Source organism: Letharia columbiana (assembly GCF_014066305.1).
Source record: "Letharia columbiana isolate WasteWater2 chromosome Unknown Sc0000010_s0, whole genome shotgun sequence".
Lineage (NCBI taxonomy): Eukaryota > Fungi > Ascomycota > Lecanoromycetes > Lecanorales > Parmeliaceae > Letharia > Letharia columbiana.
The window spans coordinates 1-15,427 of NW_023501047.1; the positions used below are offsets into that span (position 1 = coordinate 1).

Consider the following 15,427-nt stretch of genomic DNA (forward strand, 5'->3'; position numbering starts at 1 on the left):
GTGATTGGCGTGAAGGACTTCTTTCCGCTTATCAAGCACATTGGTCATCAATTGAATGGCTTGAACCTTGTCCCCCATATCATAGTAGCAAAGAGCAAGATTGGACAATTTATTCAACGTGTCTGGGTGATCAGACCCTAAGGCTTTCCGGTCCATCTCCGCAGCATCCTTCAAGAGCCTTGACCCGTCAACGAACCTTCCTTGATCTTGATAGACCAAGCCGAGGAGATTGCTGATACCTGCCATCGTAACATTTTCCGCGCCATAAATTTCTTGCATCGTATCACGACACGATATGCAGATTTTTTGCGCCTCATCCAGCTTCTTTTGACGGTAATAGGTTTCAGCCAATTCTGTTCGGGTCTCAAGAGTCCTCCGATGACTACGGCCGTAGGTTTTGATGGAGATTGGAATAGCTTGAACGCTCAGCTTCTCGGCTTCTTCGAGTTTGTTCTGTCGCAAATACGCATGAGATAGATTTCGCATTGCACCGAGAGTGTGTATATACTCGAATCCATGATGTTTGGTACTCATTTCCAACAATCTAGTACTCAGCTTTTCAGCCTCTTCGTATTTGCCTTGGTTGGTTTGGGTAACCGCTAGTCCATTTCCAGAGGCCAAGAGACTCGGATCTCCCGGATCTAATAACCTTTCTTGTACTTCGAACACGTGTTTCAGTAGATCCGCGGCCTTTTCATGCTGCACTAAAGCACCATATGAGCAAGCAAGATTATGCATGGAGAGTAAAGTCCTTTGGTCCTCCGACCCATACTTCTCCCGTCTTTGCCTCAATAAGAACTCCTGGAGATCTCTCGCCTCTTCCGTTTTGAGAAGTTACACTTTGAGCGTAAGCCAATATGCTCATGGTATTGAGGATATCGTCTGAGTCGTCATCAAAGTATTCTCGCAGAATTTGAAGCGCATCTGTCGATCTTTGTTCCGCAAGTCCGGCATGCCCTTTCCTTTCGACTAGATACAAGGCCGTGTGTACCAGTATAATCGCGCGACTTAATCGAGATTCTTTGGAGCTAGCCATGTGAAGTATCACCTCGTCCGCGTGAGACATTAGGGCATCGCAGATCGGCCAATGTTGCTCTTGTTCTCGTGCTGGAAATTGATGCGCCACCCGCACAATCGCACTCTCTTTCCATAATTGATCACAACCTTCGCTACGAAGCCAATGCCGCATTGCTGTCTGCACAAGTCTGTGCATCTCGAATACATTCTCTCTGGTTTCTGCACGGATCAGAGAGAAGCTAATGAGAGGATCAATTTTCTCGCAGAAAGAAACATCGTCATCATCTCCTTGTAGCAGAAACTGTGGGATACCTTGCCGATTGATATACGACATAAGCGATAACAAATTAGCTGAGCCTGGGGTCTTTTCACGGATCTGGCGGAAGGATAACTCCCAGGATGTTATCACTGCATTTGGTACCGCTGGATCTCGCCTCAAGTCCCCTTTGCCCTTGTTAAGCAGAGTGGCTTGGTCCTCATTACTGCGACGGAATTTATTGAGGTATATGGATATTGAAACCTGGACAACCGCTTTGATGTACGCACTAGCCTGGGAGATGGCGAGAGGCACCCTCTCCAACTCTGCCACAAGTTCAGAAGCTTCCTCTTCAGTGGCATCTGGCAATCTGTTCCGAAGCAGGCCGACAGCTTCATTTGTACTCATCGGTCGCACTTCTAGGGGCGTGCCGTTCTGTCCATTCAGGTCTAGCGCACAAGTGCGATCGCGAGTCGTGATGAGCACAGCCCCGTGTTGCACTCGCGGCAAGAAATCCAGCAAGCGGCGCTGCACAGACGTTGCGCCAGTCTCAGGATCTCGTTCTGGTAGGTGCAATAACACGGTAGCGTCGTCCGCATTGTCGAGGATCAACAGCCATCGACCATTGTCCGGATTTGCGAGCCATTTGGACACCAACTGGAGAATGTCGACCTTGCCGTCTCCAGTCCCAGGAATCTCTACTGTCGTGGCGATTTCTGTATATGACTGTTCGAACCTCGCCTTGTCGCTCACATGGACCCAGAAAGTCGAGATCTCAGGCAACCGCTCTTTTTGTCGATATGAGTATTCGATGGCAATTTGCGATTTTCTGGCAGCAAAGGTCAGCCCAATTCTCTGAATAAAGGGTGAAAAGAGGTCCGCGTTCTACCCTATGCCACCGAGACCATACAGCGACGCCCAACTTTGTGATATTGGGTCCGCAAATTCGGACTCAAGCTGTGCCAGGATGTCCTCGCGACCAACAAAGCCAGGATCTTTCGAGAATGGAACGGTCGAAAAAGTCCTCACACTCCCTCGAACAGGTTTTAATGACATAGCATCTATCATACAAAAGTCAGTCATGCTAGAGAATCATACGATCTTGGTTGGCTACGTACGAGTTGGAGAAAGGATCTGAGAAGCGCAAGCCATCACCTGCTTCCGATTGGATTGAAGATAAGCTTCAGTGGCCGTCTGAACCCTTCCCATTTCCTTCCACTCCTCTAGACCCACAGTCTGCAGGCCCTGCTGTACATTGAAGCGAAAATAGATGTCCTGGTCCGGATATCGGTGTTCCATTTCCTCTTTGACCTCTTGAGCCACGTCCTCAGTGTCACTGGCCATCGCCTGGAGTGTCTCGAACAAAGGTTTGATCGTTCTCCCAACATCGTGAGAACCCATCACCCCCGTTCCGATACTGACAATGCAACCTACACTCCTCGAGGGCCAAATTTGCATCGCCTCCTCGTGAAGTGCCTGCGTGGGGTTGTTGTATCCTAGACCGCCATCCACAAATGTTCGAGGAGGATTGCCGATTGAGACTGGTGGAAAATAACTGGGTGCTGCGGATGTAGCGAGGCAGGCCTCCCAGATTGTCATATCTTCAGATACAACCCTGGGGCTTTCGTAATTTCGGAATCGGAATGGACGGCGGGGTTCTTCGGAAACCACGCAAACAAAACTTGACGTTGTCAATAACATGAGCGAGAAAAACTGGAATGGAATGGGCTTACACTCTGCACCCCTGACTAGATTGAGATCGCATCGTCTCATTCCCCGTTGCATTATTTCCAAGATTCCCTCTCACAAGACCTTTGATAGCGGCTTCAAAAGGTGCTGGATCGAAGCGTTGGTCGCCTCTCAGGCCACTGTCTCTGTGGTCAATAGGGTTCAAAAGGGGCACAAATTTAGGCCAAGTGACGGATAAGGAAGCATAATAGCAACAAGGGGAAGGGTCCGGAAAGTACATACATTTTGGCCTTGCCCAAATATGCTTTTCGCTACCATTCGATTCAATGGGAAATATCTCTGGAGCCATACTCAGATATGCATTTATGCAAGTCTCTATGTCCATTCGGAGGACTCCTAACATGACAGCAATGAGTCTAAGGAAGTCAGCGAGGTTGCGTTGACTTTTCTGCTTTGGCCACAATAGGTGGACTGCTCAAAGAAAAGTAGGTAACAGCTGCATTAGCTCAGAACTCCACAGCTTCGTTTAAGTAAAGCAAGGGATATTGCTTCTTGGGCACAAAGAGCAAAATAGAGTCACCGAATTCGTGGAGTTCGCGTTTGAGGCTTAGGTTGTAGGAATTCCCGCAGCCCATGTGAGCGCGAACTTCCACATCGGCTACGCGCCAGGTAGACTTGAACTGGACAGAGAAAGTGGCCAATGAAAGATTGATTGGGGTAGAAAGGAGACCTACCCTCCAGTTGACGTGCCAGCAATCATGTCAAAGTAATCGCATGGTCGGGGAGAAGCAGTCTCTCCAGCAGGCACTGTCTCCCTATTGTCAAGCTTCTGGACGGTCACCAGCAGATCTCTGAGGATATAAAGGCTCGAGAGCCCCTTGATGCCACCGCCATCTGCATAGAGTCAGCTCTGGAGTACATCTTTTCCATCCCGAGAACACCCTACCGAGCGAAAGCAACCGGAGTGGTGGCTCCGGATCCGCCATAATCTGAAGGAGATAACACCCAACACTTGCAAAACCCGCGATAAATATTGCGATATGTGCCAGATCTCAGAGGATCTCGACAAAGTAATCAGAGCTGGGAGGAAAGCAGGGGAAGAGCGGAGGACCTTTTCCCCCCGTTTAAACCCCCCACCACACCTCATGCATGGTACACAGCCTCGCGCCTCGTTCGGTCTAGCGGCGGCGGCTCTGGACGACAGCGATAGGCGAGGACAATCACTTTGCATGCAGGACGGCACTATATGTCCCCGAAGCGACGGTTGCAGCCTTCCGCAGCGAACATTCCAGACCAATCAATACGGACGTATTGACTGCAACTAGTCGATCTTGCCCAGTTAACATAACTTTCGCCGGCGGCATTTGCCCATTACCGAGGAAGCTTAAAAGAAAACGAGGACTGGTACGTCACCGCTTCACGGTCACACTGACACCACAAAAATGCAGTGTGTCAGAATCCACTCCAGGCCTTTTCCAAATTGCGCTCTGTAGTCTCCTACGCGCCTTCATTAGACTTGTGCGAAGCACATGAAGCCCAAAATAAAAATTGCATAGCCATCCAAGGAGCGCAAGTTCATACAAAAACACCACATTCAGCGCGTTTCTGTATTTGTGTGTTTCTTCACGTCTCTTTTGGCATGGCCGTCTGTTAAATCGATCTACTCGTACAAACCTCTTCGATCCATCATGGCGAGCTTTATAGCGGAAGCACATTTTACTGCCTACTAAGCCAATATCTGAAGAATCCCTGCCCTATATATTATAGATGTCATCTCCGCGGCGTCTCGGTTTAGCCCTACAGATTTGCCTCCAAGCAGAGACACTCCAGCGCCCACCTGCCACTGGACCAGTCTCGGATCCGGGGGTAAGTGCGAGCAGATCTGGATCCGGCGCTCTCTTCTCCTATTAGAGGTGCATCAGTAAAGATAACTAAAATCCTCAACATTCAAACCTCGAAACTGGCTTTGACTGAAGCCTGACAGTGTACTGGGCAACTGACGAATATTGCTCAGGCACGTGAGTCCAAGCATGTTTGGCGTACACGAAGGATTGTTCGAACCCTATCTGTACGTTTGACGAAGCCAATTGGACATCCATCTCACTTCCAATCTCGTCACCCTGGAAGATGCTGTACAAGTCCAGTTCAAAGACGTTCGGGTCTCCGAGAGTACTTAGCCGGCAGTGTTTGATTGCAAGCTTCATATGCCCAAGAAATGAGGTGTTTCCGGCTTTGAAAGATCTTCAAGGTCTGCCCAAGCCAACAATGACCATCTAAAGCCATTGGTAGCCTACCATCCGTACTGATGACTTATGTGAAGCCACGGCGCGAGACTTGCTGTGGGCCATGCCGTTCGGGAACACCACGAATCCGGGCCTTCGACCCCATTTCTACCCCGGCCGATAGCAGCGTTCCTATTCCATGGGTTGTCTGGGGAATCAAGCTGCATTCATGTGCGGAGACTGCTCTCCCGAGTCCGGACCGTGACATACGGCGGCCCAACGTTCTCCGCGGCTCCAAATCTTAGAACTCTGGAGCACGAGAAATACTGGTGGAGGAACGTCTAACCAGCTCAGATCTACCCCAAATTTACCTAAACAGCCTTGATGTATGCACACTTGGGGGTATAGAGCTCTTCCGGGAGCTTCCACGAGGGCGACTAGTGGGTATAGAGCCGCAGGCTATCACGAGGAATCCTTTATACTGAGCACGCTCCCCCATCGTCGAGTCCGATCGCATCCGACTCCAAAGGACGAATCGCAATTTGATAAGTACTGTTTGCTATCTCACCGCTGCTCATTCAGTACCCCAGCTTTTCCCATCTTCTCTCGTCGCACTAGCGAGAAGGGACGAAGGTACTCCATCCTCCCGCTCGCTCTCAGACTTGCCTCCCCCCACAATTAATAGCTTTCACCTTCAACGCCTCACTTTGCATATTGACACTACTACTTGAGAGTCTTACGTCGTATTAGTGATCCTAGCTAGATATCAAGACTAGCCTTACCTCACATCCTCTCACATCAGCGGCTGAAGGAAGATACCCTTCTTAGTCAATCAACGCGCTCAAACCTCCATTCCGGGTCAAAGACAGATACGCACGAAATGTCACTTCATCACCACGTTCTCGCTATCCCCAGCGGCGCTGATCTACCTCCTGAGTTTCATCCAATCCTAGCCAGCAACATGGCGGAAGAATGGCAATCCCGCAGCGCCCAAGGATACCAAACCTTCGCCGATCCAGTATAGGACACAGTCCCGGCTTAGGTTAAGCGCTGCAATGCCAAAACCAACGGTAGCGACAAAACCGAGACCTTCAGTCAGCCACCCTCCGAGAAAGCCAGCGCCTACGCCAGCGCATACTGCATACTGCGAGAATCGCTGAACGATCGTGAGGCCACCACCGAGGACTTCAATGCCTTCCTCTCGATAGCTGCACCCCATGCGCTCCCAAAAGAGGGGCTATTGCATCTTCGTGCCATCTTCCTCGTTGGCGCATCTGGCTCAACGCTTCAGCCTGACCAGAAGATCCAGTTCGAAGGTGGAGTCCTGCAACACGCTTCCAAGCTAATGCTCATGGCACCCATAGCACTACATCTCGGCAAAAAGCTTGTCGCTGTCAAGGTTCTCGAGAAAGCCAACCTCGAGGCATTCGGTGCAGCGGCCGGGAAGCGTATATATGGTGGAGATCGAATACCTGAGGGCATTCCAGAGTGGTTGAAGAAGAACTAGGCGGGGTATCGCGCTTATGTCGCTCAGGGTAAGGGGAGTTTTTCTAAGAGGATGATTGAGAAATGTCCGGGTACTTTAGATAGGTAGGTTATTACTGAATCCACTCAATTGTGAATGGGCATAAGCTAAAGTTTGGTCTGTAGCGGCGAAGGCAGGGCTTGACGAAGAACCTTGCTACAAATTGGTGTGGTATTTCGCCGCTGTCGATAGCTTAGAAGACGAAACCCTCAGTCGCGTTCTCACTGATTATCGCGAGAAGGATCAAATGGACTATGACAGCAACAACTCAGTATTGAAGAAACCACTCTCATGACAGCGCTTGCAAAGCACGTCACAATCCTTGACGCAATGACCCTGGAAGAAATCCTTGGGCCCTCGGCAAAACGCATCGAAGCCATCGAAAACGACGTCTTGGCCCGAATCTGGGTTAAGCAAGGTGAAGAAAACTTCAATGATCTTTGCATGATGCATGGAGGTGTCGAGGATGTTTTGAGGATAAACGAGAGTCCTTTTGTAAGCAAGATGCCGGAGGACAACCTCCATACCGTCGGGCATAATGAGCAAATTGTTCTTGATCTTGCGAGGTTCGGGATGGCTGTGGGAAAGTTTGTGGATTCGGTATCTGAGAGGGTTTCCATGAGCATGTGGTAGTGATGCTATGTCAGTCCAGCGCCAGTGGTCTGCCATCACAAATGCTGGCTGTACAAGTGGAAAATGTTTATGACGGAAAGTAATGACTAGATATCACAATACGTGACAACAGGTGCCACCTGCATCTTTAGGGGAGTGTTTGAAGCTTGAGATGGTGATTGACCAACACGCAGAGCCCTCTGCTTCAATAGACGCGGCGACATCAATCTTTTTAAGTGGTGATGCAGAAGTGAAGGCCGGAGAGGAGTCTTGGCGCTGATTCAACGCTAGCCCGCATCCTGTTAGCTCCCGCCAAGCTCGAAGCTCAATCTCCTGGAAAAACTTGACAACCTTCCACCTCATCCATCTCCTCCGCCCCAAGCACCATCAAACGACGTCGTCAAACACATCTCCACTCCTCAATTGACATCTCACAATCTCAACCATGTCTTCGGCACGATTCATGGCCCCCAAGGTCGCCTCAATGCTCGGCTCCGCTTCTGCCGGTGCCGCACGCCCTGCGCTCCGTAGCACTACTAAGCTGCAATTCAACAACCCCCAGCGAGCCATCTCAGGTACGTATCTCCCTGGCTCTATACTGGACTTCAACCTTGTCACTGCTAGAAAGTCATTATGCTCATTGACACGTTCTACCGACTAGGCATGGGCCGCTCTCTCCAGCACAACAATGCCGCCAAATCTCCCTTCCAAACCCTCAAGCGTCAACAAGTCAGCAACGCCTTCAAGGCTTCCTTCGCGCCTCAAATGGTCCGTCCATTCTCCTCGGAGCTCGCTGAAGCCATGGTCATTGCTGGCGGGAACATCGGTACCGGTATGGCTACAATCGGTCTTGCTGGTGCCGGTGCGGGTATCGGAACGGTCTTTGGGGCTTTGATCACCGGTGTGGCTCGCAACCCAAGCATGAGGGGACAGTTGTTCGCATATGCCATTTTGGGTTTCGCCTTCGCTGAAGCTACCGGGTTGTTCGCGCTCATGGTGGCATTCATGATCCGCTTCACTTAAAGAGATGGTTTAGCCTGATATATTGCTGGAGGATGGTTCGTGTGTGGGATCCTCTGGCCGATATTCATCTTCGTGGATGCGATTGTGGCGGGGTGGAAGGTGTGCAGATATTGTGGCATAGGTCGAGCTTCAATCATTGTAATTCTACTCATTAGACATAGATTCGCTAAGAAGATGTCAATGAAAGAGCAAGATCTTGTCATGAATGCTGCATTTAACTTGAAAGAGGAGGTAGCACGAAGTATTGCTGAAGACAACACGATCTGTGCCCGCAAAAACAATCAAATTGTCCTTCATTGACGAAATTTTGAATAGGACCCGGCACATTCCTTGTACCAATCCACCAATCCCACAATTGGCAACAGGCGACATCGAAATGATCGGTCTATCTAACGCAGTATTGTCGTTATGTTGGATCATTGTCGATACGTCCTGTTCACCTACAAAGCTTCTAAAAAATGGTTCATGGAGAATCGAAGGGGTCTTCGTGGGCGGTAGCTGGATGGCATCAGTTCTCGCACCTAGTCCAAGGCAAACGCTGGTCTATCCAATCGTACTTTGTGTCTCCAGCCTTATGCGAAACACGTTGTTTACGTCTCGTTGAGTTCTGAGGACCACCAGATGGAGAGAGCTCTCCTGCTGTACCCAAGAACCCCCAGCAACTCAGCTATTTAGGCTGTCCAGGGGCTGATCCAGGTTGCTACCAGGGAATGCTCGCTGCACATATCTCTACTTCTCAGTACCGACTTAGCGTGGTCAATCAAAAAGCTCGCGCATAGATTACCATAGCAGTATACGCGGTCTCTCAATTACCCACTCGCTTGAAGCGGGAATTCAGGAGGAGTAACTGTCGGCTATCATTCCATCATTCTCTCTGATCTTCCTCGTGCTGATTAGTCCATGCTGGTTAAGCACAACCCCGTGGTGCAGTTCATCTAAGATATGTTTCCTCAAATTCCTCTCCTGCTGGTGGTTTCCTTTGGCTTCACTGTTTCGGCCACAACATCTCAACCAACAGAAGACAGCGCATTGAAGCTCTCAGCAATACCCAATATTGTGGAGCCAATATTTCCCTCAAACGCGTCCGTCCCAACATCTAACGCGTCTGCAGAAAATGGTTTCACGATACGCTGCGATGGCGAGGCTTATGGCTACAATCCCAACATCCTCGACTGCGAAGACGCAAAGGAATACTTGCTCCCCGATGCGAGCACATGGACATTTGGTGAACGCCACACCGGCTTACCCGCAGACATACTGCCTCTTCCATATTTGGTCATGGGTGACAGAGGGCTCTGCTACGTCCAAGCAATTCTGATTGGGGACCATACCACAGCCAAGGCGTCATTAAATATGCTGCGTCGAGCTGCAGCAGCTCTTGTGGTGCAATGCGCAACCAGTGTTGTATCGCAAGGTGGTATCGCGACAAACATAGGTAAGAGTGAAGCCAGACTCATTGCAAATAATCTTTTACAAGCTCACATACTGATCTGCATCCCGTGGCTGACACTTGTAGGTGGTGACAACAATCTAGCTATAATACTTGGGGCATACGAAATGCCGGTTACCTGCCGCGGAACACTCGCGACGTGGGAGTCATGCAGAGACGTTCTTTACGACATGCCTGCCGACAAAGTACGACGAGTATTTGGTCCCGGCAGCGATCCGGCCGTTACGGAAGACCTTCCTTACAACATCGATTCATGTATGTGCATTGACCCACTTCTTTGCAAGCCGTGTCCCCTAACGAAAATCTCTCGTGAAATAAGCGGATCTGAAATGTTCCGCCAATATATTCAGTGCCGGTAAATCTGATGTGTCTTCATTCTACGATATATGGAAAGCCGTGACCGCCTTGTTTTCTGTTTGCGCACGGCATGGGAAGGCCGGTAGTGTTAGGGGGCTTGGTATGATTTCGGAAAACTCGACGGAGCAGCAAAGAATAATCCGACTGACATACTGGCCCAGGTGAACATGGGGACGTGTTCCTCACGATGACCGCAAGCGGGAGACTGGAACTGCCGAGCAATTCTTCCCGAGGATTCTCTTCCTAAGAGATGTTAAGTAGACGTGACTTTTGGAAGAGTACGTGTAGTGGTGCTCGCGTCTGGGCAGAAAATGAGATAAAGCACGGCATTTAGCCAATCCTTCAAGAATCGCAGTCATGTTACAGAATTTTGTTCTGACCGCAGCTGATGTCTTGAGCGGCACAATTTTTGCAGCAGAACGGACGGCTCAGAGAAAGAGATCATGATACTTTGATAAAAGTGGAAACGAATAACAAATGTACAGGGACAGCGCGGTCTTCGATATTTCCCCGAAACCGGGTCCTCCCCCGCAGGCGCGGGTCTTCTCCGCGGTCTCCACAGCAATTGATGGCAAGATGCAGGAGGAAGGAATGCCCGGACTGAATATTTGGCACTGCATACTTCGACAATGACTTTGGCACACTCGATTCCTCCACGATGATATCCCACTACCCTCCAGTGTGGGCCGTGCAGCAGTCTCGCCTGATGAACCATCCTGCTAGTATGGCTGATCTAGCGATTACCGATGATATACGTAGTGACCTAATCGACGGGTAAGTACCTATGGAGAACCCGTCAACCAAGCCTTTTCCCTCTCCTTTCAACCCGGGTCAACCAGGGCCAATGATATCATGCTCTCAGATTTTGAATTCTACGCCGCAGGACCATCTCTTTTGTCAACATCAAGTGAACTTCAGCCTTCTGCCATTGCGTCTCCAACTCAAACATTTTCCAGACCTCCAGACCACCGCGATGATAGCCATCGCGTTTCCCCTAGGCTTTTTTGTATCGACAAGTTGGAATCCAGGGTCCGCCGGAATACGTTTTCAAATGCTTTCGCTGTCCTCTCGTTGCTGTGTAATCGACAAGCATGGATAGGTCGACGTCTTTATGCTCAACATCATCCATCACGTCAGTAACCATCTCAAGTATTCAAAGAGGAGTCAAGAAGAAACAACGCATCGACAAAAGTTCTAACACTCACCGAGGGAGTTTCTCAGTCTCAGGCCCATCCTTCAACAAGAACATAAACAGCACTACCTTCGATCCATCCTTCATCGCCGGAACAAGACCTTCCAAAATGCGAACCGCATACTTGTCGCTCCAACCATGCAAAATCCATCTCAAGAAATCGATATTCCCCCCCCCTCACCAGCTGCTCGACAAATAAGTCATCTTGCATGAACTCGACTCTGCCCTTCTAGTCCTCCAGCAATGCTTTTCCCTCATACCCAATCGCATCCTCAAAGCCTTGCACGACAGACCTGGCATCTTTTGTAGCCGGAGTCAGAGCCTTTGGCACAGCTCCCTGACCTCCACCCACACCAACCACGACCGCGCCTGGCCGATCGACCAGATCCCACGAACCCCCATTCACCAAATCTTCAGATTCTACCTTTCAAAAAAACCGTGCCATATCATGGCACCTCCGTAGCTTTCAGCTCTTCCCGGATGCTTCGCCAGATGCTAAAACAATCCCACACCCAGCTCATCGGCCAAAGTCAAAGGCGCTTCAGTTGGCTCGCCGCTGTCACCAAATAGGCTCACCGCATCTGTCACCCTCGTGGCGGGTTGTCGTATCTCCTATGCCATCACTGCGACGGCGTTTTTCGGCTATGACTCTGTAGCAAAGAGCTGGGATGACGCTGTATGGCCTACAGGCCCAGGAGGATGCTCTGCGAAGATGTGAATGCCTGGCGGAGAAAGCGCTCGATGAGTCGCACGGATAGGCTGGGTTTTTTCTGCTATCTGCGCAAAGGTTGCGGAGCCGTCGAGAGGGACACAATCGGCTAGGTTGAAATCGTTGATGGCGCCAAGAGAGACCTCGTCAATTGCACTGCATCAAACGCGCATTCAGTCCAAGAACGTTAAGTAGATAGATTCGATGATGAGAAATAGGGAAAACATACGGCTCGTATGATCTCTGTCAGAACTCCCACAGGCCCAAGAGCCAGTCTTTTCAAGTTCTGGGTGGAATTGACCAACAACTCACAAGCTTCTACCAGATCCGGCGGTAAATTCTTCAAAAATTTCCTTGTCAAAGGAAGTGAGCGGACGGTCCTGCGCATCCAACGAATCAGCCTGTTGTAACGCCTCCTCCCCAGCAACAGCGGTCAAGGACGCCCATTTTGTCATCGCAAAAAAGATCATGAGTGACTGAGACCACAACGAAATAGTCGGTTCGACCTGGATATTGCAAGTCTGAGGGAAGGCTTTTTGTCAACCCGACGGTGAACTGCATCATGCATACAGGCCGAGAATCAAGGACCCCAACCGAGGACCAATGAGTATGTATGCTCCTTCCTTCCCAATGCTCGAGAGAAGTATCGAACTAGCATCTGGCCCAAACTACGTTCCGATCCAATCTGCCTAATCTCTAGGTCTCTATCAACACATGCGATCATGATTAATAATATCGAAAACACTCCCTCTATTGACGAGCGACGGCAGAATGCCACCGCAGTGCCTGTTCCGCTCCAGATCCTTCTATGTCATCACCCTAGAACCGCCCCCAACATCGGACACACACATCTCCGCCGACGATGCAGTCCTACGCAGCAAACCCGAACGAGCCCTGCCAAAACCCCCACCACGGTCGCGCCGGCTCAGCCTTCGCAAACCACCGACACACTCAAGAGTCCATACCTCACCAACTCTCCTCTAACTTTTCGAAGAGCCTCTTGTGCATATTCTGTTCCAAGGACACCCCGGAAGGATCACAGGAGTCGACGTAGGAAGCACTGTTGCATGAGATGACTCGATTTTGTACCGGTATCGTTGGCTACTGATTTGATTAAAACACACACAATTGTATCCTTCCAAAAGTTTAAAACTGCTCGACTCTCTTGGATTCCTTGTTCCGGTGAAGAAAGGGAACCGGATCTCCTTCCAATCCAAAGTAATGTTAATGGGTAGTCCAGTCCGGTCCGGTGCTAGCATCCCAAGTAGTTATCAAAGAAACGCAAATGCTAGAGCGCAGTAGAAACACTTTAAAAATCGCTGCTTGCGGATAATGCATGTACCCGTACGGGAAGGATACCAGAGTAAAAGCAAGCCATGAAGCCATCCATCTACCTTTGATTGACTCGAGCTTTTTTGGACGCAATGCCGAAAAGGCCAGTGGCTGCATGACACCAAAAATCCCGAAGAGAAGGGATATCTTTACGCCTTTGTTGAGAACGTGCTCGCAGAGTAGAACAACTGCCGGGACTATGACAGATATCCCGATTGCCGTATATTCATTGACATTTGGCTGAAATCCTTCGCGAAAGAATACAGCATATCCATGGTGACCGAGCCTGCTAAACTTATCTAACGGAAATCTTGCGAAGATGCAGTGATCTCACACAAAGTGCGTGCCCGGAAGTCACCGCGGTAAGTGAACTCCAAACACTCGGAAAATACGGCACGTACGGCAACCCATACTGACAGGGGGGTCAACCCTAGAAAATCCCTTTTTCATTTTTCCATTTTCCATTTTCCATTTTTGAATACTCGCTTATCCTACTTTAAGGTCGGCAGGGGGGTTTTACTAATCATACCTGGAGAGTCTTAGCAAAATTGTAGGCGGAGAATATTTCGACCCGCATTGACAAGGCTTAGGGTATAAGTAGCTATAGTGTAAAATAATATCGTATTTTACAGAGATCCTAGGAGTATTTTTAAAAATTAGAAGAATTTTCGCTCAGGATATCCCTAAATCAGGAGATCTTCTCAGTCCTACCACTAATGACTAAGCTGTAATTTACATTATGGCGTAATACTGCTTTACAGCCTACACCCCATCTCATCACACCCCATCCCATCACACCCCGTCCCATCACATCCCACCACCCCCCGTAAGACCTCGAGAGTATCACCCCCACGAGAACTTTGGCTAAATCGCTTGAATCTGAAGTCAGAAATTAAAAAGCGTGGATATAATTTACAGTAGCCAGATCCCGAAAACGAGGCTTGGCATTCGTATTTACGGAAATAATTATAGAAGACTCGCTTTCTCAGGAGACTCCCGGGAGGAATCTTAAACCACGATATCATGAGATTGAAAAATAATTGATATAAAAAGATTCTTCAAGAGGATTTCAGGGTAGATACGTTAAATCTTGTAATAAATCTTTATTTGTAAATAATACTTATGGTATTCTTGTTACCTAACTAGCCTACATAGACCATTACGAAAAACCCCCTGCCGACCTTAATGTACACTATTGCTTCACACCAAGGCACTTAATTTAGATTCTAAAGAGTGTAAATTATAGCGCGTATTCTATAATTTAATTTAGAATTCGAAATTATATTATTTAACTTAATATTAACGAAGTAATATTTAATTAAAGATTTAAATAGTATTTATAAAAAGTTAGCGAAAGTACTAGCCCTAACCCTACTTTTGAAAACCCTCCCTTAGAAATATCGTATAAATTGAGTATTAGATATCTTTCTAAGGCGTAATAGAAAAATACTTCTAAGCGTATTATTTAAAGATCTTTACGTAAAAGTTTTAGCGTTTAGAATTTTTGATATAAATCTTTATACTCTATAGAGCTATCGTATTAATTTTGATGATTGATATATAAATTGAGAGGTGGCTATGAAATATGGTTTTGCGATTTTCAGAAAATCGAATTCGCGGGGTTGACCTCCCTGTCAGTATGGGTTGCCGTAGCACGGATATCTCTCCACCGGATCCCTGTCGCATACCATCAAATCAATCCAGGTATTCCATCACCTCTTCACCCAAAATAACAAGACAAAATCAGTATTAGTCCATAGATATCAGCCCGAGTACCGGGCTAGCAGTCACCGCAAACACAGACCCACGCCGTCCACTTGCCGCTGCGACACACACCATCAAACAGCGCGCTCGTCCTTGGCCGCCGTGCCGACCGAGCGGCCACGGAAATCTCACCCTTCCGAAGCTCCTATCAAAAACTCCATTCCATCCGATTGCGGTGCCACCAAAAAAAGGTCCTATATCCCAGTCTGCGACCCGAAATTCGCGGACTCAACCTCCCGAGTCCTCGCCGATAGGAGCCGTCGCAGATCTAGCAGCCTA

The 15,427-nt window shown here is 48.9% G+C and overlaps 5 protein-coding genes across 5 annotated transcripts; 4 read left to right on the forward strand and 1 right to left on the reverse strand.

Moving 5' to 3' along the window:
- Window positions 1-730: 730 nt before the first annotated feature.
- HO173_003847 (uncharacterized protein) lies at window positions 731-3,948 on the reverse strand (the record flags this gene model as incomplete). Its single annotated transcript, XM_037305771.1, has 6 exons — window positions 731-2,102; window positions 2,163-2,334; window positions 2,392-2,954; window positions 3,007-3,378; window positions 3,697-3,856; window positions 3,909-3,948. The coding sequence occupies 6 exons, from the start codon at window positions 3,946-3,948 to the stop codon at window positions 731-733; spliced, it is 2,679 nt and encodes an 892-aa protein (XP_037166964.1).
- A 2,197-nt stretch (window positions 3,949-6,145) lies between these two features.
- Window positions 6,146-6,691, forward strand: HO173_003848 (uncharacterized protein; the record flags this gene model as incomplete). Its single annotated transcript, XM_037305772.1, has 2 exons — window positions 6,146-6,202; window positions 6,227-6,691. The coding sequence occupies 2 exons, from the start codon at window positions 6,146-6,148 to the stop codon at window positions 6,689-6,691; spliced, it is 522 nt and encodes a 173-aa protein (XP_037166965.1).
- A 309-nt stretch (window positions 6,692-7,000) lies between these two features.
- On the forward strand, window positions 7,001-7,342 carry HO173_003849 (uncharacterized protein; the record flags this gene model as incomplete). Its single annotated transcript, XM_037305773.1, has 1 exon — window positions 7,001-7,342. One exon carries the CDS (start codon window positions 7,001-7,003, stop codon window positions 7,340-7,342), a length of 342 nt encoding a protein of 113 aa, XP_037166966.1.
- A 424-nt stretch (window positions 7,343-7,766) lies between these two features.
- HO173_003850 (uncharacterized protein) lies at window positions 7,767-8,344 on the forward strand (the record flags this gene model as incomplete). The annotated part of the gene is made up of 2 exons (XM_037305774.1): window positions 7,767-7,896; window positions 7,983-8,344. The coding sequence occupies 2 exons, from the start codon at window positions 7,767-7,769 to the stop codon at window positions 8,342-8,344; spliced, it is 492 nt and encodes a 163-aa protein (XP_037166967.1).
- Window positions 8,345-9,286: 942 nt separating this feature from the next.
- HO173_003851 (uncharacterized protein) lies at window positions 9,287-10,398 on the forward strand (the record flags this gene model as incomplete). The annotated part of the gene is made up of 4 exons (XM_037305775.1): window positions 9,287-9,779; window positions 9,861-10,049; window positions 10,114-10,251; window positions 10,313-10,398. The coding sequence occupies 4 exons, from the start codon at window positions 9,287-9,289 to the stop codon at window positions 10,396-10,398; spliced, it is 906 nt and encodes a 301-aa protein (XP_037166968.1).
- Between the last annotated feature and the right edge of the window lie 5,029 nt (window positions 10,399-15,427).